This window comes from Rattus norvegicus, chromosome 1 (genome assembly GCF_036323735.1).
Source record: "Rattus norvegicus strain BN/NHsdMcwi chromosome 1, GRCr8, whole genome shotgun sequence".
NCBI classification, from domain to species: Eukaryota; Metazoa; Chordata; class Mammalia; order Rodentia; family Muridae; genus Rattus; species Rattus norvegicus.
This window is the reverse complement of record NC_086019.1, coordinates 211,211,518-211,238,929: the sequence shown is the minus strand read 5'-3', so window position 1 is coordinate 211,238,929 and position 27,412 is coordinate 211,211,518. Positions and strand designations below refer to the sequence as shown.

General features: G+C 46.6%; 2 protein-coding genes and 1 pseudogene across 4 annotated transcripts in view; 2 read left to right on the top strand and 1 right to left on the bottom strand.

The window, feature by feature from the left end:
- Window positions 1-10,222, bottom strand: part of Pc (pyruvate carboxylase) — a 99,085-nt gene extending 88,863 nt beyond the window's left edge. The window contains exons 1-2 of one of the 2 annotated variants that reach the window (XM_006230691.5): window positions 9,997-10,222; window positions 5,206-5,242 (exon numbers count right to left, since the gene is read on the bottom strand). In XM_006230691.5, coding sequence (XP_006230753.1) covers window positions 5,206-5,208 — 3 coding nt within the window. In that variant the 5' untranslated portion in view covers window positions 5,209-5,242; window positions 9,997-10,222. The remainder of the gene's footprint in view (window positions 1-5,205; window positions 5,243-9,996) is intronic. The other variant, NM_012744.3, reaches the window with a different exon arrangement.
- Window positions 10,223-13,305: 3,083 nt separating this feature from the next.
- Window positions 13,306-25,501, top strand: C1h11orf86 (similar to human chromosome 11 open reading frame 86). 2 transcript variants are annotated; one of them, XM_063274561.1, is made up of 4 exons: window positions 13,306-13,444; window positions 23,252-23,471; window positions 23,572-23,926; window positions 24,623-25,501. In XM_063274561.1, the coding sequence occupies exons 3-4, from the start codon at window positions 23,654-23,656 to the stop codon at window positions 24,719-24,721; spliced, it is 372 nt and encodes a 123-aa protein (XP_063130631.1). In that variant the 5' UTR covers window positions 13,306-13,444; window positions 23,252-23,471; window positions 23,572-23,653; the 3' UTR covers window positions 24,722-25,501. The 2 variants fall into 2 exon arrangements, with proteins under 2 accessions (XP_063130631.1, NP_001102991.1); NM_001109521.1 differs by lacking the exons at window positions 13,306-13,444; window positions 23,252-23,471 and having other exon boundaries at window positions 23,591-23,926; window positions 24,623-25,498.
- Window positions 13,440-21,031, top strand: Slc25a5-ps10 (solute carrier family 25 member 5, pseudogene 10; annotated as a pseudogene).
- Window positions 25,502-27,412: the final 1,911 nt, after the last annotated feature.

Below are 27,412 nucleotides of genomic sequence, written 5' to 3'. Positions count from 1 at the left end.
CTTGGTATTCAAGTTCTACCTATGTTGTAGGAAATAAAGCCATAAATATATAAATCAAATCCAGTTCATGGTTTCAGCATCTGGTAGAGAACTGGAGTTACAGGAGAAGAAATTAAACTATAGTGTTTTTATCCAGAGCCCAAGGGCTGTAAAGACCACCCTATTCAGAGGCAAATGGTAGTAAATCATGGATCTGCTTCATAGCCATATTCAAAAGCTAAGACCTAATTTCGTCTGAGCCAAGGGTCTCTATAAATTATGAGGAAAATATCCAGTTTCAGGGGAAATAACACAAGTTTCTTAAGAAAGTAATATGAGTCTCATAATTGTTTCCTTATTCAGGAGCTTCTAAATTCTAGAAAGATATAGAATTAAGTTCATATGTGCAGAGTTAATGCCATAGTATTACTAATTTTGTGTTAAAAATCTTTTTTAATATTTATTTATGTATATGTATACACTGTCTTCAGACCCACCAGAAGAGGTCATCTGATCCCATTACAGATGATTGCGAGTTACCATATGATTGCTGGGATTTGAACTCAGGACCTCAGGAAGAGCAGTCAGTGCTCTTAGCCACTGAGCATCTCTCCAGGCCATTTGTGTTAGAAATCTTGCTAGGCAGTGGTAATACATGCCTTTAGTCCCAGCACTCAGGAAGCAGAAGCAGATGGATCTCTAAGTTCAAGGACAGCCTCATCTACAGTGCAAGTTGCAGGACAGCTGGGGCTATATAGAGAAACCCTGTCTCAAAAAAACAAAAGTTAAAATAAAATAATAAAAAAGAAAAGAAAGAAAGAAGTCTGCTGTGCTGGACTTGGGATATAGCCTAGTAGTAGAGCACATGCCTAGCATGCACACGGCCTGGAATCCATCCCAAGCATCCCCCTACATCTGTGCATTAGCTGGTACTTCGTGTGCTTTAAGGAATTCTGGACAGGCATGGTGGAACATGCTTATAATTCTAGCACTCGGGAGGCAAAGGCAGGAGGATCACAAGTTCAAAACCAGCTGAGATACATAGCCTGGGCTATATAGTGAGTCACTGTCTTAAAAAAAAAAAGACGTAGAGCGCTTACCTAGGAAGCGCAAGGCCCTGGGTTCGGTCCCCAGCTCCGAAAAAAAGAACCAAAAAAAAAAAAAAAAAAAGACATCCCATAGCACGCAAACATATGAAAAAACATTCCACATCATGATAGTCATTAGGGAAATCTAAGCTGAAACCACAATGAAATGCCATAGTATACATTTGAAATTTTTAAATTGAAAAGATTGATGATTTCTAATGCTGGAGAGGGTGGAAAGTGACTAGAATTCTCTCTTCTGACAGAAATATAAAACAGAATAACCACTTTGGAAGGGTTTAACAGCTACCTGTGACCCAACCACTCTACTCCTAGGAAAAGGAAAAATATCCATTAAAACAAACCACCGTGAACATAGGCAAGGCACTATTGATTAGTTTGTAGAGTGCTTGACCAGCATTCACGAACACAACACATGTGCGCGCGCGCGCGCACACACACACACACACACACACACACACACACACACACACACACACACACACCAGTAGAAATCCCATTTTTAGATCTGGAGGTGTGCACAGTTCACCATTACAGCATCTGCCAGATCAGACTGAGACACCGATGATCACAGCAGCCTTATTTGGAATTGCCAAAAACTGGAAGTGCCTGAGAAGACCAAGTAGAGGGATAAATTACATGATGTCCCTGTAATAGAATAGTTACTCAGCAGTAAGAATAAGTGAATTACTGACACATGGACATGTTTTAAAATGATACTGAATAAAAGAAGGCTGACAAAGTAGAAATGATCCTAAATCAGTCTACCTATGGAAAGTTCCAGAAAAATACAAACCAATCTCCATGAACAGAAAGAAGTTTTGTGGTTACTTGAGAGTGGAGGCAACAGAGACATGTTCTAATCAAGCTCTCTCTCTCTCTCTCACACACACACACACACACACAAATTAAAATAAATCTTAGGTAAACCAGGATAGGGCTGATCATGGCACTTCATGCCTGTAATTCCAACACTCCTGAGGCTAAGGCGGGATTACTGAAAGTCAAAGCTAGCTTGTGCTATATAGTAAGTTCCAGACCGCAGAGTAAAATATGGTCTCAAAAAACCCTAAAAATTAAAAAATAAATAAATAAAACATAACAGGAATGTTTAAGACAATTTAAGAGTTGGCTTAATTTATTAGATTTATAAGAGTAATTAAAATATTAAGGGATTTTTAATCAGGCAACTGGAAGAAATAATAAAATAATTAAGGGAAGGTGACTGTAATTTATAAATTCAATTTAAAACTTTCAAATGAGTTTAATGAATTATTCAAAGGAGACTAACACTAATCAAAAAGCCTTTCAAAGTGATTGTTAAATTGTTCTAAAATCATAAATAGAATGGAAATTTTCAGTGTTTACACATAGCAAGAATTAAACTTAAAAGTCCTTAAAAGAACTAGGTGTTTTGATTTTCAATTTTAATAACTCAAAACTCAAGACTTTTTAGTTTGGCATAGTGGTGCCTGCCCCAGTACTCAGAAGATAGAGGAGGGCAGATCTCTGTGAGTTTAAGACTAACCAAGACTACACAGCAAAACCATGTCTCCAAAAAAAAAAAAAAAAAAAAAAAAACAAACCAAAAAACTTTTCAACCAAAACCACTATGAATGATCTAGCATTTCTTAAAGCTCCATGGGTCAGGCTGGGGTGTGGTACCCAAAACCTCACCCAAACATGCTACAATTCATGGAAATCACCTAGTCACTGAGGCTTCCAGAATCTCAGTTCTTTTACGCATGAAAGGAATGTCTCTCAAAATAAATACATTTACTTAATGATTTATTATTAATAAATTTCTTATCAACAGATAGCATGTCAGTGGGAAAAACACTCAGAAATGTAAAGCAAGTGCAGATAGAAGAACTGACAACCTGATAGTCTTACAATTAACTGTAACAGACCCTGGACTGACTAGTGACAGACAGGAGAAAGCAGTCTTAAGCATGACTCAGCACCGCCAGCTCATGGAATTTTCCCTGCAACCTCAACTTGGGACGTCATGTTGTATGTCCATCAGGAGAGGAGGTGCCACAGTCTGGCCTAGCCCACACTCACATAGCTAGAGCAAGGTATTTCCAGCAGCCTTGGCATAGCCAAGGCTGGGCCAGAGTCCTGATAACAAATTAAGACAAGAAGTAACATACTAGCTGCAAGGCTGAGGTGGGTTGGGAAAGCTGAGTTCTGCCTTCTGGTGGGATACTTAATAACAACAGCAGACACCACTTCCTTCTGAAATCCCCCAGGAGAAAGGTACAGAGCAGAAAGGGCCCAGCTAAGAAGACAGAGTCTTGGTTACTGTAACTAAGAAAAGCTCTGGGGAAATTGCAGGGCTCTGGGAATTGATGAGCCGAACAAGCTTTGACAAAGCAAATGACCTAAGAGTAGTCCCTTCTTGGCCACTTTCTCTTCTAACTGACTTGTCATCTGCAAAAGATGACAGCCTTAAAAAACAACAGCACCAGCATCCTGGATTCTGCTCATGAACCTTCTCTGGGCTTCATTTTCTTCTGTACCTTGGCCCATACTAATGATTAGTGTACAGAGCCAGAAAAGTGAGTGGTGGAAAACATGACAGAGAGTGTCACATACCAATAGAATAGACCATTTTCAAAAGGTGCCCAGCAGCTTTTTCTCCACGGACTTTGTAAGGAGACTGTGTGGGAGAGTTAGAAACACCTACTACTGACCTAAGGCCTAAGACGAGGAATGTGGAACATCTCAAAAGTGACCAACTCGAGACTAGAGAAATGGGTCAGTAGGTAAGAGCACTGGCTACTGGCTGCTCTTCTAGAGGACTCGGGTTTAGTTCCCAATACCCACACACAACCATCTGTAACTCTAGTTCCAGAAAGATATGGCACCTTCTTCTGCTCTCCTCAGGTACTGTATGCATGCAGTACACTGGCAAAACACCCATATGCATGAGAGAGAGAGAGAGAGAGAGAGAGAGAGAGAGAGAGAGAGAGAGAGAGAGAGACAGAGAGAGAGAGACAGAGAGAGAGACAGAGAGAGAGAGAGAGACAGAGACACAGAGACACACAGAGAGAGAGAGAAACAGAACTAGAGAACTCATGGGTCAAGAAGGGCATCCTGAGAAAATTCTTTGCACAATTAGTAGAAAACTAAGAAAAATCCCTGAACAAAGAAATCTCTACCCTACAGTAAACAGAAGCTCTGGAGAAATTTGAAAAACAAATTCCCCAGGGTCCCCAGCTGAGAAACAGGGAAAGCAGCTCAGAGAGAGGGAAAGAGTATCTCTTCTTACAAACCAGAGGGAGACTGGACTGGAGAGAGACGTGGGCCCAAGCACTAGCACTCAGGCTGAGCAGATGCAGTGGATCTCCCTGTGACCTGCAACCTAGAGAAGCCCCAAGGGTGAGCGATTAAGAAGGGCAGGTTTGCTGGGCATGGTGGTACATGCCTTTACTCAGGAGGCAGAGATAGGAAAAACTCTGGGTTCAAGGCCAGCCTGGTCTACAAAGCCAGTTTCAGGTCAGCCAGGACTACACAGAGAAACCCTACTCAAAAACAAAACAAACAAAAGTAGAAAGTTTTAGAGGACAGTGCTGCTAAATGTTAGGCATGCAGAAAAGGGGACAATTCTGCTTTTACACCTTGTCTTGTGACTGTTAGACATCAGAGAAATGCTTCAAGTGTTTTTTACAACTAGATGACACAGCCTCCTCTCATGTCACAGCTGACCATCTCCAGGCTCAGTCAGCAGCCAGTGCTCTTAACAGCTGAGTACCACTGCCAAATGCCTGTCTCTGAATATGGGGTCTTCTCAAATGCTGCACAGAAGGGAGGCTTCCTGTAGGGCAGCACCACTATCCCCTGCCCAGCTTCCCAAGCCACACCCTTCCAGAAAAAGGACCTCCTGCTGCAGCTGGTCAGCTGCCAGCTGGAGCCTGCAAGGAACCAGATGTCACCTTCCTGTGAAAAGCCAGAAAAATGCAGAGATCAAGATGAAGTGGAGATTTTCCAAAAGCCACAAGTGTGCCCTTTTGTACTGACTAAACTTAAAAAATGACATGTGCATATTAGGGCTACAAAATCTTAAGAAACTCCCACGCAACCCCATGACAGGCCCGGGCTCAGGCTCAGAACTCACCATTGGTGCAATCAGCTCTCCAGAAGGCAGATGCTAGCTGAAGTAAAAGAAAAAAAAAAAAAAAAAAAAAGGTTGGTATCCTCATTTCTCCAGGCACTCCCCAGAGAACATAGGAATGACAGGAATACTGGGAGTACACAGAACTGCTTGTTCTATAAGGGTCACCAATGTCCCAGCTGCCTGCACCCCACACCTTACTGCTCTGCCGCTCAGTCATCTATAACATGTGGGGAAATAGCAATAACTGATAAGAAAGACAGGGGCTTGGAATCTGTGATCTTTCTGCCTCAGACTCCCGAGTAGCTAGAGTTACATATATGCCTGCACAGAGGTAGAAGAAAAATCACAAATTCAAAGCCTCCAAAGCTAGAAATATGGCTCAATGGTTTTTTTTAAAAAAACAAAAAAAAAAAAAAAAAAAAAAAAAAAAGCAGGGGTTGGGGATTTAGCTCAGTGGTAGAGCGCTTGCCTAGCAAGCGCAAGGCCCTGGGTTCGGTCCCCAGCTCCAAAAAAAAGAAAAGGAAAAAAATAAATAAATAAAGCAGAGGGCCCAGGTACAGTTCCCACAAGCACATGACTACACAAAACCTTCTGTAACTCCAGTTCCAGGGGATATGACACCTTCTGGGCTGCATGGGCACTAAGCACATTCATGGTACATATACATACATTCATACATGCAGGTAAAACACCCATACACATAAAATTAAAATATATATAAAAAGTCTGGGATGTAGCTCAGTGGCACAGCACTTGCCTAGTATCCATGGGACCCTAGGCTCAATCGTCCCCAGCACCAAAAGAGAAAACAGGCATGTTCTGATTAGAGCCAACATGCAATAACATTGAAGTAAAACACTTGTCTGGAACCACTATGAAAGAACAAAACTCATGCAGATTGTTTCCTCCAAAGTGCCCGTTCTCTCCTCTCTCCTCCATCCAGCTCCAGATGTACTCTCTCCAGGCAGCTGCACCTCATCCTCAAGAGCTACCTGCCCTCCTGATTGATGATCAGACGCTGGCCTATCTCACTTTGCAACTTGACACTAATGAAGCACAGGCCTACGTGACCTGCCATGCGTCTTCTCCTCACCACACACACCCTTCTCCTCGCTTGCCGAGGCCCCTCCTTGCCACCCCCACCACAGGAACACGCAGGGAGTGTATAGCTACCTTGGATACTCTATAGACTACCTCTTTTCTAAAGACCACTGGCTGCTCAGGCCACTGGTCAGTAGACAGCAAAGTGGGAGATAGACCAGCAAGCTCGCTTGTCTACAGAAAACCAGTTGCCATGATAGATTATGTCAAAATGAAATAGAATGTTTAGGACATTTAATTCAATAAAACATTTACTGAGCACTGCCTTACATAGAAGATCCATGCCAAAAAGCATAAGCTCTGCCCGAAAAGTGGCAAAAACTGATAACTAGAAACAGTTTAGAGAACAAATATGGGATGGAACATGAGAAGCAGCTCGAGGGACCTGAGCCTAAGGCTAGTCCCAGCCATGCCATTCGTCCTTGTATGACTTTGAGTGAACTGTGTCACCTCTCTGCATGCAAAGTCTCTATCACAGAGTGTCAGTACACACATACACACAACACACACATGTACACACCAATATACACATCTTGGTCCTTATAATTCATAACATCATCATATTAAAATAGAGAGTCATGTCCAACTGAATAGATTGGCAAGCTTAATTCTGGAAAGCCACTATTTTTGAAGAATAGTTTAAATTTTGACAGAACAAGAAGAAAGGCCCTGAAAAAAAACTAGAAATAAGAAGCAGAGGACAGACACTAAAAAGAAGCTTGAGGAAAAGTGAATAGTCTCAAAGGGAGCTAAAGAAGTGACCTTGAGTTCAAGAGGTCAGGGGTAAGGCAACATCAAAGTCCTGTTTGGTTGAGCAGCCAAAAAAGGAAACAGAGTCTCACTGTATAGTTTAGGATGGCCTGGAACTTACTATGTGCCTCAGGTTGGCCTCAGATTTTCAACCCTCCTGCCTTCCCTCCTTAGTGCTGGGACTGCAACCACAGGCCATTATGTACAGCCGCTTGGAAAGCCAGCTGAGGCAGACTTCCCATTCAGTAAGCGAATAGTTTATTCTCTTTGCCAATTTCCTGTCTTCTACTCTTAGGTCCTCCTTCATGGCACGTAGCCACAGGCTCAGGTGAGGTCCCAGGGAATGAGCAGTTCCAAGTCTGAATAGGATGCCTCTGGACCAGAAATCAGCCCCAAGGCACTTTCTCCACACAACTGCCTCTGACCCTCAGGAGCAGGCTGTACCTCATCAGTCTCAGACACTAGTTCTATCTCACTACACAACTCAACACTAACATGGGAGCAGCCAGACACTTCTAGAACACAAAAAGTAGGGACTCATTCAAAAGAGGTAACATGCTACCAGAGGCAACAAAAGAGAAGGCCCACAAGAATTTTCTAGAAATACAGTGACCTGAATGAGGCATATGGCTCAGATAGAAAAGTGTTCCAGAAAGATGAGACTCCCTCCCACATTTATTGACATCATAAAAAATAGACAAAATTTAAAAAACAAAACAAACAAACAAAAAAACCTCTGCATGGTAGCACATATCTTTTTTTTTTCTTCCTGGAAAAGCAATGTTTTTTTTGTTGTTTTTTTGTTTGTTTGTTTTCGGAGCTGAGGACTGAACCCAGGGCCTAGGCAAGCGCTCTATCACTGAGCTAAATCCCCAACCCCAATGTTTTGTCTTGTTTTTTTAATTCTTAGAGATTATAACTACATTTCTCCCTTCCATTTCCTCCCTCCAAACCTTCTCATATGCCCTTCCCCACTCTTCTTCAAATTCAAGTCCTCCCTCCTCGTTAATTGTTATTGTATAGGTGTAGAGATACACATTCCTATATATGACTCACTCCATCCATATTATGTTACTTGTATGTTTGTTTTCAGGGCTGGTCACTTGGCACTGAAAAACCAATTGGTTTTTCAACCTGGGGAAGCCTACTTCTCCCACTCCCAGCTTTGCTGAGTTGCCTATAGCTCTTTGTGCAGGGTGGGAGCCTTGTGGATTCCTTACCCCCATTTATTTTGGTATGTCCACTGGTGTCACCATTGATCAAATCACACTTGGACACCCATGTTGGTGAGATTTTACAGGTATAGCTTCTGACACTAATTATTAGGAGGAGACACCATCTTTAGCAAACCCCTGATCGACTGGCTCTTAAAATCTTTCCATCCCCTCTTCTACAATGTCCCAGAGCCTTAGGTGCAGGAGCGTTTTGTAGTATGTAGCCACTGGGATTGGATGTTGAGTGCCTTTAAACCTAGCACTCAGGAGACAGAGGCAAATGTATCTGAGTTCTGAGGCCAGACTGGTCTACAGAGTGAGTTCTAGGATAGCCAGGGCGACACAGAAAAAACCTTGTCTAGAAAAACCAAAAATAAGTAAAATAAATAAATAAAGACTTAGGGGTATAACTGTTGGCATGTGGTTGTATCCCCCGCATCAAGAGGGACAGGCAGGGGGACAGGGGGATGATGAGTTCAGAGGCAGCCCGGGCCACACTCAAGATCTTGGCTCCAAAAATGAAAAAACTTTGAGAGTTAATAGTGAAGAGTAGGCAAACAATAAGCTTTAGCTGCAAGCAGGTAGAAGGCTTAGCATGTCCACCCCCAACGTGAGCATTTGCATCATATACAGGGAAAGGGTGACAAGCAGGAGGCTAGAGCCAGGATTGCTGGAGGCAGTGGGTGAGGGAGCAACAGGGAAGGCGCAGGACAAAGACTTGGGGCTCTTGCTGTGCTCTAAGGACTGAGTCTATCTAGTTGGCTCTATGAGATTCAGTTTTCTTAAATGGAGAGTGGGAGTAATTAGCCTGGACGACCTCTTTCATAAAATTAGGAGACCTTCAGATTTTTAAGATTTTCAAAGCTGCCAGAGATCTAGAAATCTTGCTTGCTTGCAAAGCTTGTGAGATGAGGAAAGAACCTGGCAAAGGTAAAACAACTCCCTCAAAGTACACAGGGCAAGTCACTCTGGGAGGAACCTGCAAGCACAAGTCCTCAAAGCTAGAGCTTCTCGGAAGGGCACTTCCCAAACGCACTTCATAAACTCTTAGAAGCTGTAGAAATAACGGGTTGTGCTCAGGCACATCTCTCGAGGGCCTTTGGGCGGATGGATCGCTGAATCTTGGGAACCTCAAGAATTCCTTCCATACGTGAACCAAAGTGGAACCCAGGGGCTCCTATGAATGTCCTCCGGAGATGTGGTGTAAACATCAGGAACAAGGAAAAGTCTCTCTTAACGCTCCCAGCATGGATTTCGTATTCAGTATGATGGGGGCTACTAGAGCGCCCCATTCTGACAGATCGGAGTTCAAGCCCTCACAGGAAGCTGGTGCGAAGCACTTTAGGGCTTGAAGCGTCAGTTTCTCTATCTGGAAAATGGGCCCCCGAGAGCAGGATTGAGGCCAATGTGGGCCATCAGAGGGGCGGGACGAGTCGCCTGCGCCTGAAGGATGCCCCGGCAACCAGGGGCTCCTGGGAGCCCGGAGCAAAGGAGGGGGCGGGTCCGTGCTACCCGGTGCCTGAGGTGGGGGAGGGACTGTGCACGTCGTGTCGCGCCGCGTCGTGCAACGCCGGCAGCGGTCTCCTCTAGCCGACACTCGCGGAACCCACGTCGCCTTGGCGCGCGCAACCCTTATATAAGCGTCCCCGGGGCCGGGGCCAGTGCACTCCCACCCATAGCGACCTGCAGCTGGAAGAGTAAGGTGCAGAATGCCGCGGACACTCACCTTCGCCCCGTCGCCTCAAGCCGTGGCCGCCGCCTCTGACGGCCGCTGCCTCCACTGACAGGGAACAGCTGCGGTCTCCGCGCAACCAAACTTGCTGCAGCACTGGCTCCGCCCGTAAGACTTTCCATTGGTTGAGACAGCCCATCCCCTCCAAAGATTGGATGAATGACCCTATCATTCACCGCTCCCCCTTTCAGGTCTCCTCCCTGCACCCACCTACCCCTCGCGTTTAAGCGTTGGCGCCTCACGTCGACTCCGCCCCTCGCGTCCCCAGAAGACCTTCTGATTGGTGAAGAGGCGGGAAGAGCCCACCCTCTACGCGCCACCGCCTACTCCCTTTCCTTGTAAGCCTCACGTGGGCCGTCTGGCGCGGCCAGAGCCCGCAATAGGCGGAAGTGGTCCGTCTGGAAGCTCATCCTGATTGGCTGTCTGCGGGGGTGGGGACCTGCAATTCATTCACTCGAGTAGCACGTGTCTCTTCAAACCGCAACCATAACAGATGCACGGGGGTTGGAGCGGTGCTGCCAGATGCACGTACTCTTTAGCAGATACAGAAGAGGTCGCAGGAGAAACGTTAGCTAAGGGCACGAGGAATTAGAGAGCGCCGGTACCACTTGGGGTTGTGTGTCTGCGTCCTTTTGAAGCTGTGTGAATGGGGATGGTGGTCAGGAGCCCGCCTCTGAGTGACCTTGGAGCATCAGCTTCACGTCTCTGAGCTCAGTGGCCTGATCGGCAAAACCGGGCTGCTCAGAACCTTAAAGATTTTCTTTCTAGAGGGTTCGGTTCAGCTAACGAAAGGGAGTCACCAAAGCAACTCTGAAGTCCTGCCTTCCAGTGATAGGAGACCAGACAGTAAACAAATAAGTCCTCCATCATCATTGATCAGGCCAAGAAGAAAAAAATAGACCAGTTCCTAACAGGACAATCAGGAATTATGAGAACATGGCGTTAAACAATAATTGCTTACTAACCTCCAACTCTGCTGGGAAGAACTTGCCACTGGGCTAAGTGACACAGATAATGTAACACCGGACTTGGAAGACTGAAGCAGGAGGATTTCGAGTTCAAGGTGGGCCTCTGCAATATGGCTTCTCTTAAAAAAAGAAAAAGAAAAAAGGCAATTCCATCCTTCTGGTCCTCCCTTTATCCGTTTATCAGGACCCCTACCTTGCATGAATCCAATATAGGAGAATATTAGGAGAATACGGATTTAAATTCCAATTTTTCAGATTCATATATTACTTTTAAACACTAAATATGTATTTGATGTTATGCTAGAAAAAGTGGTGAGCAGGACCTAGCATCAGCCATTGCATCAAAAAGGTTTAGCTGGCCATGTAAAAGGGTCTTTGAGTGAGATGGTGTGACTTGATCCTTCTTGGTTCCTGTAAGCATTGAATTCCGAGCAGAGGACATGTGGTTGCCTGAAGGTTCACAGAAGGTTCACACTGCTCCTACACCCACCCCAAATGACTCAGACATGAACAAAGAAACTGATGGAGCCAGAACCAGAAACGGTGAGGACAGCTGTGAACCAAGGAACTATAGACTCTGAGCAGTACGCTCTAACATCTATTTCATGTAGCCCAGGTTAGATTAGGAAACAAGATACCTGTCTACCCAGGCTTTCTCCTGCCCCATGATGAGTTACCCTGACAGTTGGGGATGGATCCCATTCCAGGCCCAGAGGTCAAGTGACCAAGCTGCTCGGCCTAAAGCTAGGGTGAGGAGCTTTAGCATGGCTGGAGACTACTCCCCCTGGGCTCAGTGCCACTCATGTCAGAATCTCAGGTGCGAAATCTGCCTTAGAGTAACCGGAAGTAGTATTCCAAGCAACCCAAGCCCATCCCTGAAGACTGAGAGCCCTGTATTTCCATGTTCTTTTTGGAAGCTCTCCAGATGAGTCTGCCTCCACACTGGGAGGCCTCAGAAGTATTTCCCAGGCTTCTGTGGTGATAACCTTCCTGGTGCTCTAAAAACAAAACCAACCTGATTTCTGGGCTCACACCCACTCTTAAAGATTATGTATCAGACACCAGTGGAAGGGGAAGCCCTTGGTCCTGCCAAGACTGAACACTTAGTGTACGTGATTGTTGGGATGGTAATGGGGGAAGGATGGGGAGGGGAAGCCTATATAGAAGGGGAGGGGGATGTTGGCCCGGAAACTGGGAAGGGATAACAATCGAAATGTAAATAAGAAATACTCAAGTTAATAAAGATTTTTAAAAAAAGGATTATGTGTCAGGAAATCTGGGGTGAAGCTCAGAAATTTTTTATTGATTTTTTTTTAAATAGATATTGGGATCTTAGGGAACTTGGCTGGAATCCTAGGAAATTTCAACAGAAGGTGAGACCAGACAAAAGGGCAGATCTGGCCAGGGGTTTGGCTGTGATACATAGGATATGGATCCAGGACAGGTAGGGAGGGAAGAGTATCCAGCATCTCAGGGACTTCTATAAGGCCTTCTTTATGTCTTCCACTTTCTGGAGAGTGATGTGGTTTTTGTCCTCTAACCCCTTCCTCACAATTCAATACAGCCACTGTAAGAGTTTGTCCGGTGGTGATAGTAACACTGATTTATTTTTAAATACAATATCAAAGCCAGGTGTGGTAGTTACATGCCTCTAATCTCAGCACTCACAGAGGCAGAGGCAGACAGAGCTCTGAGTTCAATGGCAACCTGGTCAATGAGTTCAATGGCAACAGAGTGAGTTTCAGGAGACCCAGGGCTACACAAAGAAACCTTGACTTGAAAAACAAAAAAAGGAGAAAAGAGAGGAAAGGGAGGGGAGGGTCAGAGAAGGAGAGAGAGAGAGAGAGATTGAGTGTTAAGTCTGACAAACAGTAGTTCATGATAAATAAAAATCAGCTCATGAGAAGTAGATAAATGGATCGGAGTAAATGAAACTGGCCCAGAGGCCAAGAGTCCTGTGGGACAGGAGACGCCAGGCCTCTGTATTTAAGGAAGGAAGGATTGACTACAACCAACAACCCGTGACAGGCTATCTCAGGTCCACGGGGTATGAGCCAACAAGCTGCTGAGGGAGGGAGGGGAGGGCTAGCTCGTTTCTCTTTTGTAAGGTGTTATTTATTATTACTCTGTGTGTGTGGCTGTTTTGCCTGGTATTCCCAGAAGCCAGAAGAGGCCCTCAGATTCCCTGGAACTGTAATTGCAGGTGGTTGTGAATTGCCATGTGTTTGCTGAGAACTGAATCTGGGTGTTCTGAAAGAACAGTAAGCAGGAGTCCCAGATCTTTCCTCTTTAATGTTTCCATCTTCCAGGTCCTCGGGGAATCCAGGCCACACTACTGGGTCTCTGGGGATTGTTTCCATCCGTCAGTCCTGCTAAGCCATGCTGAGCCATCGTGGAAGTGAGGGAAGGTGGCCCTCTGGAAATCACTTGAATCCACAGCAGTGTCCTACCAGTCCATGACCAAGCAGACATGGGTAAGTTTTAGGAGCATAGCACTAAGATCCTTGAGCCCACAAATCTCCAGAGAAACCATAAGCATATATGATTGTCTTTGCATTGAGAAAGACATTTAAAAGAAAGGAAGGAAGGAAGGAAGGAAGGAAGGAAGGAAAGAAGAGAGAAAGATAGGAAAAGACCCTGTTCTTCTATCCAGGAAATTGAGGATTGGAAGTGATTAATAGCCTGGTGATCCGTGTTATCTGTGGATCCAGACTATATCAAGCCTCTACGACTAGGAGGTAGGTAGTAATCTAAGTGACTCTTATAGCCAGAGGCTCCCTCAAGCTCTCACAACCAGGAGGAGAGATGGCTTATAGCCCAAACAACCTCTACACTATCTGTATGAGTGAGATCAGGTCAGACTCTCAGGCCCTTGAGCAAGCACGGGTAGCCTATCTCTAGAACCTATCTATCTTCTCAGGAAAAAATGGCATGTACCCTGAGTTGAGTTTCAGTGAAATTATGCTTCCTTGTATACCAGGGATTGTACTACACCAGGAAGTTTTTTTTCCCTAAACTATGCTGGTCTTAAATAAGTTGAGAATGAGCCGCCTGTTACTAGACTCTTTAGAAGTCCTGATCCAGGTTGATGAAGTCAGCCTGACCCAAGTTTTCATTCTCGTCTCTTTGGGGTACCCTTCTCCGCCTGACACAGGTCGAAGTTCCCACCTGCTCTACAAGTTTGGATCATTGGTGCGATGTGCAAACCGTGCAGCTGTGCAAAGCTACCCTGTGCCCTGGATATAGTTTTTGGGTTGGAGGCAACATAAATATCAACACACCCCCCCTATTGTGGGTTTTAGGTTCCCTTGATCCTGTTGCTCATCCCCCTCCCCCACTCAGTCTTTTAAGCCTCTGCCTGCTCTGGCTATTTGGTATGAACAGTTCCATCTCCACAAGTTCTTCCAACCCTTCACCAGCACTGGGGAGCCTTGAGATACATCTTCTCCATACCGCTTGGTCACAGAGTACTCTGCCAGTACAGGGATCCTCTCCTTCTTTCCTCTGAATAAATGGCCCCCAACAAGCAAAGGGATGGATGGTTACCTCCAAAGAGCCTCCCAATCTCATTAGTGTGACCATAAAATCCCTTTAGCCACAGTGCATATGAAATTTCTGCCCTGTCAAATTGCTCTTTCAGTGCCCACAAGCCCAAGTACACAAAGCCTGTGACCGTAGCCAAGTCACTGCCCACAGGTTGAGACCAGAAGAGGGATGAATCTCCAACCCACTCAGAGCCACAGATCCTCTGGTTAATCTGGTAACCTTATCAAGTATGAAGGGATGCTGCGCCCATTTGACAGGTGTAGATACTGAGGCCCCCAGAACTGAAGTGGCCTCTGATCCCACAGCCTGGGACACCCTGGCTGTGCTTTTTTATATTCTGCTGGTCACCTTGGGTCAGCTGGGAAAACCCTAGGCAAGAAAGAATAGACTTCGGATGTCAAACAAAGGGCTTTGTTCTACATTTGCGTTTTAAGGACATTCTAAGTCTTGAAGCTAGAAGGACTTTGAACAATGTGTTTCCAAGATCTCCCATAAGATAAGGAATGCCTGGGACCTGGTTGTACAAATAGCTTCTCAGGCCTTTGCACAGACCTGTTTCTGCAGTGGGCTTACAATGGGGTGCACGCTTGTGCTTGTTAACAAAGGGAATTTGCGCACCCAGATGAGGAAAAAGCTCAGGAGGCGAGACAAAGCCACATCAACCCTGCATATCTGAACAAGTTGTGTTCTTGGCTCTGTAAATTAAGCTCACCTCCCATACAGGAAGCCTTAAGCACTGAGCGTTCTTCTGCTCCCTGGAGCTCTTACGGTAGTTTTGTCAGCAACTGTGTGGTTTACTATTCACTCTGATTCGCCTATGTGAGAAGATGGAGGGCTGTGGAGAGGCTTGCTGGGTAAAGGCACTCTTGTCACCAAGTGACAAGGTTGAATTAAGTGAACCTAAGAACCATGCAAGCGTCTCTGTGAGTGTAAAAACCAAGAGAATAGACCAGTTATCTGAACTAAGAAAACTAGAAGCCTGGCTGGAAGGGTGGCTTAAGTCTGTAACCCTACCCCTCAGGAGGCTAAGTCAGGCGTGGCCACAGTTATGTGACCTAGTTATGTGAAATCTCTTCCTGGGAGGCAGCTTCCTCCTCTGGCTAGTTCCTGGCCTTCCACCTTTCCTTCTGCCCAGTGTGAAATTCCTGGGAAAACGTTGGGGGACTTTTCTTTCTATCTTTCCTTTCAATCTTCCTTTCTTTTCTTTTTTTTCTTTTACTTTTTTGAGATAGGGGTGAAGAAATTGGGGTGGGGGTTGTCCTCTGTGAGTAGCCCTGGCTACCCTGAAACTGTAGACCAGTTGAGGCGGCCTCAAACTCACAGAGATCTGCCTGCCTCTGCCTCCCAAGTGTGCCACCACTCGTCTGCCCCCAGCTAGGGGCCTGTTATTTCAATAAGTTGGTAGCACAGGCGTCTCTCTAGAATTGTTTCCTGTCCTTCAAGGATGGTTACAGGAGGAACTGGGCAAGTCTGAAGCCAACTAAGGCTACACACTTGTTTCAGAGCAGCCTGGGCAACCAAAAGGACCAAGGCCCTGGACTTAGGCTGTGCCATGTGTTTGGAATGCTGCACCTCTGCCATGGACCCAAACATGTCCCCAGTGACCCCAAGCTCCTGATGTTCATCACCTCTGTCCTAGTTTGCTTTCCGTTGCTGTGACAAACACCATGACCAACGCAACTTGAGGAGAAATGGTTTATTTGACTTAAACATCCTGATTCCAGCCTGAAGGGAAGTCAGGGCAGGAACTCAAGCAGAGACCATGAAAGAACGCTGTTAATCAGCTTGATCTTCATAACTCACTCTGCCTGCCTTTTACCCAGTCCTCACTACCTGTCCTGGGGTGACACCACACACAGTGGGCTATGCCCTCCCACATTAGTGAATAAACAAGACAATGCCCTTGCACACTTGCCCACAGGCCAATCGGATGGAAGTATTTTTGTAGTTGAGGTTTCCTCTTCCTAGATGAGTCTAGCTAGGGTCAAGTTGACTGAAAACCTAAAACAACCCCCCCCAAAAACCAGAACCCCAAAACTAGTCACTGAGTATATCAATCACTCCAAGGCAAGCCAAGGCCAGGAGTAGGTGGCCAAAACAAAACGGACTCTGTGGGGTTTTTTGTACACTTTCTGTTTTATATTATTGATTTTATTTTATGGCTGTTTGGATTTTTCTTTTGTTGTTGTTTTTCTTCTCTTTTTAAGAAAGAGAAAGATCATGAAGTTGAGTGGCTTGGGAGGAACTGAGGTAGGGGAAAGAATATGTTCAAAATATGTTGCAAATATATTTTAAAATGTAATACAAAGGGGTTGGGGATTTAGCTCAGTTGTAGAGCGCTTGCCTAGCAAGTGCAAGGCCCTGGGTCAGTCCCCAGCTCCGAAAAAAAATGCAATACAAATAAAAAAAAAATAATTCCATAGCATAGCCTCCAGGTACAGCTCCCTGGCCCCCATCTCCCCTGAGAGCAGACTGGACCTGGTAACTTCCTTCTAAGAAACAATATATCAGAGAGCGATGATGGATGTCACCTCCAACGTCACAGCCCACGGCCTGGCTTCTGTCTTGCTCCTGTTCTCCGACCCTCACACTTGCTTACTCTGATTGAAGCAAGCTGTGTATCTGGCCTGGTGACAATCTGTGAAGAGAAGGATTCTGTAAAGAGCTCCGAGAATGAGTGAGTGAGCTTGACACTTGACAACACATCCACCACCTGGGCACCCACCCACCCACCCACGGGCTGGGGGGGAAGGGGGAACACCATAGAGTGTCCTTGGGAGCCCTTGAGAAGCATGTACCAGGCTAAGCCACTCCCAACACCCAACACGCCTCCCCCCACGGGAACAAAGAGATAATGACAGTGTGCTGTCCTAAGCCGCTAATGTTGTTCTAAGTCACTAAATTTCATTTAAGCTCTCTGGAGGTTTAGATGATATCCACAGAGGGATTAGCTCCAGAACCTGTAAAAACTGCTTCAAAGATAATAGGTAAAACTAAATGAGGACAGAGCATGGTGGCACAGGAATTTAGTCCCAACACTGGGGACACCTTTGTTGAGTTGAAAACCAGCCCAGTCTACGTAGTGAGCTCCAGGCCAAACAAGGCTGTGAAATTGTCTATGGGAAGAAAAACAAAAAAGAGGAGGAGGTAGGACAGCGTCTCACATGATGTCTACTTTCTTTCCCCTAGGTTATTTGTCATGTAGCAACAGGTAACTTAACAGCCATCAGTATTTAACACTATGTCTGGTGCTAAAGACACAAAGGTAAAAACGATCGTTTCCTAACCTCCAGGGGATGCTTGGTCCGAAGGGTTAAGTTGGATGTGTGTACTGTTGGTCTGCTGGCTGAACAGTCCACCTTACCCAGGGCCACAGGATCAAGCAGACTTGTTGGGGTATCTGGCTCAGGTCTAAACATGGGAAGATGAGGGGCTGGAGAGATGACTCTCCTTTTTTTTTAAAGTTTATTTTATGTGACTACACTGTCACTATCTTCAGGCATACCAGAAGAGGATATCAGATCCCATTATAGATGGTTGTGAGCCACCATGTGAACGTTGGGAACTGAACTCAGGACCTCTGAAACCTACATGGTAGTTTTGTTTCCCAGCATCTGCATGGTAATGCACAATCATCTAACTCTAGTTCCAATGGACTGACTCCCTCTTCTGGCCTCAAGCAGGCACCAGGCACACATGTGGTGCTTGTATGCACATGCCAGCAAAAAAATACGTACACAAAGTATTTAAAATATTGCAAAGAAGGTAAAGGGTCAGACCTGCCCAGATGAAGCAGGCAAGGGGGAAGGCAGGGGGGTTGCTTGTATTTCCTCTTGAATGGAGTGGAAGAGATGATGTTAAGACAGGGGTTGGGTACACAGCTCAGTTGCTAAGACACTTGCCTTGCATGCACGAAGCTGAGGAGCATTCCCCAGCTCCTCAAAAACCAGGCCATGGTGCAGGCCTGCAATGCTAACACTCAGGAGGTGAAGGAAGGAGTATCTAAGTCTGAGGGCAGGCTGGTCTCCATAACGAGTTCTAGGCCAACCAAGGCCACATAGAGTCAGTTGGTCATGGTGTCTCTTTTCAGCAATAGAACACTGAGTAAGACACCCACTAAGCTATCTGGACAGCCTCAGGGCTCTGTCAAAGCTTTTCTGGGTACCTGCTGAAACAAGCAGATATTAAGAGACACAGCACAGAGGGAAGGCTCCAGAGCTGAGAGGAAGGGAAGAGTATGAGATCAGGCCCAGGGAGAGAAGACGAGGGTAAGCCAAGAGGCACATGCAGGGCTTCTCTCCTGGAAGTGCTGTAGCCAGGGGTCAGTACAGGGCATCCCATTCTACCTCAGGGCAAAGTACCTCAAGGGCTTCAAAGGCAGGCTGAGCAGTACTACTGACCATCTTTTTCTAGCCAGATGCTAATCTCTACAAGCTTCTGCTTCCCGATCTGAGATGTGATGATGAGTCAAGTGCGGGGGCACCTGTAGTCCCAAGAAATCAAGAGACTGAGGTAAATCATTTGACTCTAGAAGTTCAAGGCCAGCCTGGGTAACTTAATGAGACCCTATCTCAATCTTTAAATTATTTTTATACTTTTGAGTTTTATTATGTGTATTTCTTTATTGGGTGGGGCTGCCAAATGATGTGTGTGGAGGTCAACAGATAACTTGGATGAGGTAGTTCTCTCCTTCCACTTAAACGCAGGGACTGAACTCACATTGTTAGGCTCCTTGGAAATGCTTTAACCCACTGAGCCATCTTGCTAGCTCCTATTTCAATTTCAAAAATAGAATGTGCAGCCTCACTCAGGGAGCTCAAATAAAATCCATGGAGAGATTACCCATAGAGCTGGTGAAATTACTCGAAACAGGACTCAGTCATTAGAGCATTACATAGCTTAATCAGGCCCTGAGCCAATCCACAAAATGCACACAAATGCATGCACATGCACACACTCCCTCTTCTGGCCTCTCAGACGCCAAGCAGGCACATGGTGCACATACATACATGAAGGCAAAACACTTGTACACATAAAATATTTCTAGCCCAGAGTCCGGGAGTCAAAGCCAGTTGTCAACCCAGTCCTGTCCTGCACTCGCCTGCCTCTTCTTTTTTGCTTTTAACATGACAGATGCTGCTGTGTCCTTCTTGGCTGGTGGAGTGGCCGAGGCCAACTCCAAGACAGCGGTAGCACCCATCGAGCGGGTCAAGCTGCTGGTAGTGCAGCACGCCAGCAAGCAAATCTCGGCAGATAAGCAATACAAGGGCATCATAGACTGTGTGGTTTGTATCCCCAAGGAACAGGGAGTCCTGTCCTTCTGGTGTGGTAACCTGGACAATGTCATCAGATATTTCCCCACCCAGGCACTCAACTTTGCCTTCAAAGATAAATACAAGCAGATCTTTTTGGGTGGTGTGGACAAGAGGACCCAGTTTTGGTGTTACTTTGCAGGGAACCTGGCATCAGATGGTGCTGCTGGGGCCACATCCTTGTGCTTTTCGTACCCTCTTGATTTTGCCCGTACCTGTCTAGCAGCTAATGTGGGTAAAGCTGGAGCTGAAAGGGAATTCAAAGGCCTTGGTGACTGCCTGGTTAAGATCTACAAATCTGGGGCTGGGGATTTAGCTCAGTGGTAGAGCGCTTACCTAGGAAGCGCAAGGCCCTGGGTTCGGTCCCCAGCTCCAAAAAAAAAAAAAAAAAAAGCGTTAAAAAAAAAAAAAAAGATCTACAAATCTGATGGGATTAAGGGCCTGTACCAAGGCTTTAATATGTCAGTACAGGGCATTATCATCTACCGAGCTGCCTACTTTGGGATCTATGACACTGCAAAGGGAATGCTCCCATATCCCAAGAATACAAACATCTTCATCAGCTGGATGATTGCAGTCTGTCACTGCTGTTGCTGTCCTGACTTCCTATCCCTTTGACACGGTTTGCCGTTATATGATGATGCAGTCTGGACACAAAGAAACTGATATCGTGTATACAGGCACGCTTGACTGCTGGCGGAAGATCGCTCGAGACGAAGGAAGCAAGACTTTTTTCAAGGGTGCATGGTCCAACATTCTCAGAGGCGTGGGTGGTGCCTTTGTGCTTGTCTTGTATGGTGAGATCAAGAAGTACACATAATTATGTCCTAGGTGTTCTCCCCGAGAACGGGCATGTTGTATAATAGACCATATTCTTGAACATTCTGGACAGATTCTCTGGGCTTGTCTGTCTTATCAGTGGCAACTATTTACCAGTTGAAAAGTGGGAAGCAATAATATTCATCTCACTAGTTTTCTCTTAAAGCCATTTCCATAATGACAATAATGATGGGACTCAATTATATTTTTTATTTCAGTCACTCCTGATAATAAAAAATGGAAGAGGGGTTGGGGATTTAGCTCAGTGGTAGAGCGCTTGCCTAGCAAACGCAAGGCCCTGGGATCGGTCCCCAGCTCTGAAAAAAAGAAAAAGGAAAAAAAAGAAAAAAATGGAAGAAATAAAAGTATCCAAAACCAAAATAATTTTAAATTGGAAATGTGGGTTTCTTTAAAAAATTAAGTTACATTATTTGGTGTGTGTGTGTGTGTGTGTGTGTGTGTGTGTGTGTGTGTGTGTGTGTATGGGTGTGTATAGGCCAGCTGTGGTATGAATGTAAAGGTCACAGGACAACTCTCAGGAGCACCCCAGGCTAGTGATAAAGGCCTTTACCCAGTGAACCAGCTTTCTAGCCCCAGAAATGTGGACACTGATAACAAATGCTCAGGGTAACAGGTAAATCCAAAACTGGGCCTGTTCCAGGTATGTGGACGCCCCTTGGTCTTCAAGTTATATAATTCTAAAGAATCTGCTGGCCCAGACCCCCCTTTTCCCAGTCTCGTTCTGCTGTGGGTAGCCTCACTCCATGTTCATACCATTTTTCCCATCCAACCCATTTTATAGATGAGGAAACTTACAAGAGAAGTGTTCACACACAAGAATAGATGTCATCGACTTGCTTTGAACATGCATCCAAGACCCTCTGCACCCTAGTTAAGTCACACAGTGGCCTGAGACCCTCTGCACCCTAGTTAAGTCACACAGTGGCCTGAGACCCTCTGCACCCTAGTTAAGTCACACAGTGGCCTGAGACCCTCTGCACCCTAGTTAAGTCACACAGTGGCCTGAGAACCTCTGCACCCTAGTTAAGTCACACAGTGGCCTGAGTTCTTGTTGTTGTTTGCTTGCTTGTTTTGTGTTCTGAGACAAGGTTTTTCTGTATAACAACCCTGTCCTGGACTTGTAGACCCAGCTGACTTCAAACCCACAGAGATCTGCTTGCTCTTGCCTCCTGAGTGCTGGGGCTAAAGATATCCGCTAAAGGTTGCCTGCCTGGCTTTAGCCTGAGTCCTTTGTCACTCTTACATGGAGGGGACCAAAGACAGAAGGATGTAACCCAAGGTCACAGAGCTTGAAGCAATGAAATGGCAGTCTACTTAGAAGGCAGTGGTCCCTAGGGCCTGAGCTCTTAACCATGTGCTTTGCTAGAATATTGAGGGCAAAGCTAAAGCTGGAAATATTCAGTTCTCCTGACACCTCCCCTGGCCCTGTCCTGGTTTCTCACACACACACACCTCGCCAGGCTGAGGATGAAGCATACTTGGTACAGTGCTTGCCAAGCGTGCGTGAGGATCCGTGTTCTGTTCCCAGCACTAACTACACAAGGCATAGTGACCCATACTTGTAACCCAAGAATTCAGAAGGTGGAGGAGGGCAGAGATCAGGAGTTCAAGATTAACCTCTGCCACATAGTGAGGCCCATCTGGGCAACATAAGACCCTGTCTAAAACAAAACAAAAGTCTGGCACTGAAATAATATTTACTGTGGGCCATTTTTTTTTGCTCTGTGTCTCTGTATGGGGTATGTGAAGGGTGTGTGTGTGTGTGTGTGTGTGTGTGTGTGTGTGTGTGTGTAGGCCAGAAGTTGACATCAGGTATCTTCCTCTGTCATTATCTTTATTTTCTTCTTCTTCTTCTTCTTCTTCTTCTTCTTCTTCTTCTTCTTCTTCTTCTTCTTCTTCTTCTTCTTCTTCTTCTTCTTCTTTTTTTCTTTTCTTTTTTTGGTTTTTGAGAGAGGAACTAACTGTGTAGACCAGCCTGACCTAAAAGTCACAGAGATCCCCTGACATGAGCACTGAGATAAAAGACATGAGCCACCTCACCTGGCCTCACCTTTTTACATTTTCAAATTACATCTGTTTGTTTGTGTATTCTTGAAGCATGTGTGGTGGAGAGAGGACAACGTGTAGGAGCCAGGTTGGTGAATCCCAAGGATCAAACTCAGGTTGTAAGGCCTGGCAGTGCCTGGACCCACTCAACCATACCGATAACCTTCACCTTATTTTTTGAGATAGCGTCTCTCACTGAACCAGGAACTCACCAGTGCAGCTCAAACAGGGACTGCAAAACCCAGGGAGTTTCCTGTCTCTCCCTGGGCCTGAGGTGACAGATGTGTGCTGCACATTCACCTTTTCCCAGGGCCACCAGGGAACCAAACTCACATCCTGTGTAGCAAGCACTTTATGAATGAACCATCTCCCCAGCCCCTCCCTGCAGGTCATGGTTTTGGGTGTGTGCCACTGACCTCCAGAGTGCGTTTCACCTTGTAAAAATGAAAGTCTGGAGCCATTAAAACAACTACTGTCCACTGTCTGGCCCTGCCTTACCCAATTTCACTCTGGTATTTATGATCTTGACTGTTCTAGATTGAAACTGTTCTGTTCCCTCTTCTGTTGTGGAAGTAATCTTTGCCAATGAGGTGAGTGGCATGGCCAGCCAAGACCAAGTCCAGAGGAGGCCAGTCAAGTCTCCAGGTGGAGTGATCAGAGAAGGCTTCTGAGGGGAGAAGGAAAGACAATCGGAGCCAGTTCAGCATTCGGAAGGATCCTGAGCTGGAAGCCAGCCTGGGCTATATAGCCCCATAGGGTGAGGAGTTAATGGGGAAATGACTCAGAGATGTTTAGCCTTTGTGGCCTGCCCTTTGGTTTATGACGGCCACCTCAGCAACACTGACCTTTGCCCTCAGGTGATGTCCCGTCATATGAGTGAAGGCACCAGGCCCTCTCACAAAACTAGTGGCTTACAGACCAGTGCTAGCTTCTAGAACCATGGGGACCAGCCTGCGCAGTCAGTCCTTTCGAGAACCCCGGCCCTGCTATGGGAGGCTCCATGAGTCCCACGGGAGATCTCTGGAGGGCCGACTCCGCCGGGCACTGAGCCTCAGACAGGGCCGTGAAAAGTCCAGGTCCCAGGGCCCCAATGGCTCGGAAGGGCTGGAAGTCTCTGTCCAGGAGCGGCTGCCAGGGACCCTAGGAGACACAGAACAGCTGATCCAAACCCAGAGAGGAGGGAGTCGACGGTGGCTGAGACAATACCAACAGGTGCGGCTTCAAATTGAATTATCGGTTTCGCGGGGAAGGATGGGGACTTGGGGCAGCAAAAGGTTAAGAGCACAGCTGACCTGAGGGAAGCCAAGCAAAATGCCCAGGGATTGAGTGCATTTGACTAAAAGCAGTTGTGATTTTTTCCCCCTGTGGGCACTGGGGATTCACTGAAGGTTGGAGGAGAGTGGGCTAATGGAACCTGGGTGTAATATGGTGAGAGCTGTGGCTGTTTTGAGATGGGGTCTCACTAAGTAGTCCAGAGTGGCCTGTAACTTTTTTTTTTCTTTTTCTTTTTTTCGGAGCTGGGGACCGAACCCAGGGTCTTGCACTTGCTAGTAACTCTTGATCCTACTCTGTACTGAGTGCTGGGAGTACAGGCATACATTACCACACAAGCCTTTCAGAGCTGTATTAAGATGATTAATGTAATCCTGTGTTGCAAGGGTGACTAGAGCAGGGGCAGGAGGCAGGGAGATTGGCCAATGCAACTTCTGGCAAGTTACCGTCCTTACCTCTCACCAGGGAAGAAGAGGAGATTCTCCCACACATCCTGGCCCTGCCTTCCATGGGGAAGGGTCTCCCCTCCCCCAGGAGTTTAGCTTCTCTTTCATGGCTCTAGCCCCACCTGGTGGCTATGAGTGGAACACCACTTGAAGCCACTACTATGATGTTTTCCCTACTTTGGTCTTCCAGCAGGTGAAAAGAAGGTGGAGGAGCTTTGTTGCCAGCTTTCCCAGTGTCACCCTGAGTCAACCAGCCTCCCCAGAGGCCTTGTTGGACACCAACAGCTAGAGCTGCTGTGACTGCCCCTCACTCCACAGGCTGCACTCTTGTGTCTCCTCGTCTGCCTCTACATGGCTTTCCTGGACTCTGAACTGCTCCAGCCTTCGAACTTTGTCTTATGACCCAAGGAGGCCTCTGTCACCAGATCATCCAAGGTCCCATGTGGCTGCCCTTCTTGGTTCTGGCCCCTATCTCTTAGCCAAGACCTCTGCAGGCCTGAGGAGAAGATGCTTGGCTCTCTGCCTTTTGGGTTTAATGACTCCTGGGTTTATGAAGACCTTGAGGATCTAAACTGGAATGAGAGCAGCAACTTTGACCCCCTGACCCCACACAGACCAGCCACCCACTTCCAGGTCGGGGTTCAGTGAAGCCAAAGAAAGGCTGAGAACTTCGTAAATATCACCTGGTCTAGGACCAAGTTCCACCTGCCTTTCTGGGCAGCTGCTAGTGACTGGCCAAGACTTGGGCCTCCCTCATAGACTGTGAGCCTTCAAAGGCTAGGACCATGTCTGGACTGTCCTCGGTGTGGGTGCTGTATGCCTGGGAAGCCCAAACATGCATCTCGATGCCTTTGGACTTCATGATATCCCGATGAAGGAAGCAGGGAAATCTTCACTCCCTGTGTGGCAGAGGGAAACTGAGGCCAGAAGTGGAGAAGAGACCTTCCTCCTACACACCACACAAACACACACACACACACACACACACACACACACACACACACACACACACACCACAATGCCAAACACTGGGATTGAAACATTAATAAAGCCACTGAGCTGAAAGAAACTATTTGCCTCGTGACTAATATACAAGTTCCAAGCCTCTCCCAACTCCTGTGAGACAGGCCAGGCCCAGAGTCCACGCTCTTACTCTGAAGAGCAACACAGTGATGGGCTCCTTGTTTTCTCACAGCTCAGAAACCTGGTAGAACCTCTAAGGCATAAAAGAAGGCCTGGGCAGTATCTGTCCCTGGTGGCCATTGGGAACTTGGCCTAGAAGCTAGACTGTGGGAACAGAGCAGAAACTTTTAAAATTACGTTTTTATTTGTATGATCACATACGTGTGTTTGTGTGTGTGTGTGTGTGTGTGTGTGTGTGTTCGTGTGTGTGTGCATGACACAGTGTACCTGTGAAAGTCAGAGAACAACTTTCAGAGTTGGTCCTGGGATGTCAAGGACACACAGCCACTGATTTCCCCACTGAGCAATCTTGCCAGCTCTATCTGTTTATTTTGAGGTAAGATCTCTTGTAGCCAACGCTAGCCTCAGACTCACCGTAAAGCCAAAGCTGGCCTTGTACTCCTGACCCCCCAACCTCTAACTCCCAGATGCTGGGATTACAGGGATGTGTCGATACACCTGACTCTTGACCTTCTGACGTGGCCTCCAGAGCTGTGAGTCAGCATCTCAAGTTTCTAGTTTGGGGTCACTTGTGCCAGAGGACATGAGAATCTCATGTGCTTGGGGGTTTTAGCCACTCAGTAGGACCACGACATTATCAGTCTGAATCATTGACTAGGGAGTAGGGGTTACACCCACAGCCTGTGCCGACCAAAGCTCATAGGACAAGGCTGCCTCTCCTTGAACTTGCTGTGAACGTCCCTTTCAGACCATGCTGGCTGCATTGTAGGTGTTCAGGAAGTATGTATTGCACATGGATCAGCATGGACAAAGGCTAGATCTCAGACAGGCTGTGGTGTGATTCAGAAGCACAAACTGCTCAAAGGTATCAGACCTCAATGCCCTGCCTCAAAGGCCTCAGACCACAATGCCCTGCCTCAAAGGTCTCAGACTGCAATGCCCTGGTTCAGGCACTGCGTGTATTTGCTGCGAGATCGATTTCTTTCCCTGCTCCCCACTGCCTCCCATGTCCCTGTCACATATCTTGCCCATTCACTTCCATTGGTTTATAGGCCACAGAGGAGTGCTTTGAGCCAGGCTCTGTAACAGCTGCCTAGATCCTCCTGCAACTTGGAGCCTCAGTTTCCCCATCCATCAAAAGAGACGACAACCTTACCTTTCCAGATTTAGCAGGGGGAGGCAAGGAGACCACACTGAATCAGACTAGAATCATAGTTATGCTGAGCTCAAATCTGACCAGAAAGAGCTGGGGTGATGTAGTGTTTGGTTCAGGGTGGGGGTAGCTCCTTGCCAATTAGCTAGCTGCCTCAGAGAGGACATTTTCCCCACCTTCTAGACCTCTCTGTCAGTGTAGGCACATATAAAGGTTGAGGTATCCAGAGGCCCCCTAGCACAGGTCAGCATGCCTGTGCAGAGGCACATGCCAAAACTTGCCACTCACTTGCCCACAGACAACATCTGTCCAGCTGTCTTGAGCTACATCCTCCTTTCATCCCCCCTCCTCCCATATGTACTCTTCTTCCTCTGTCCTCTGTGGGCAGAGCCACTCGGTATTAGTCCAAGGGTCTTGAGTCTTACAGCTAGCAGGCCCCAGGACTCTCTTTTCTCCAGTCTGCCCAGCTCAGCCTCCTTTGGAACCTGCTCAATGCTGGGGAGAATATTCTTCACCCAGCATGTCTCCGTCAGTGCTCCTTCTGTCCTTAAGTGGTTCAGACTGTGTCTGTAAGGCACAGACAGTGGCCTGATGCTCAGTTACAAAATGGAATAAATGTTCACTAGGGCAACACAGGGACAGGGATATAGGAGGCCTGATGTCCTGCACCATGGCTGGGCTCTG

Excerpts from the sequence above, each read along its gene's own strand:
- C1h11orf86 (XM_063274561.1), top strand. The coding sequence starts at position 23,654 with ATGGGGACCAGCCTGCGCAGTCAGTCCTTTCGAGAACCCCGGCCCTGC. Across the intron at positions 23,927-24,622 it reads GGCTGAGACAATACCAACAG|CAGGTGAAAAGAAGGTGGAG; the intron begins GTGCGGCTTCAA and ends TTGGTCTTCCAG.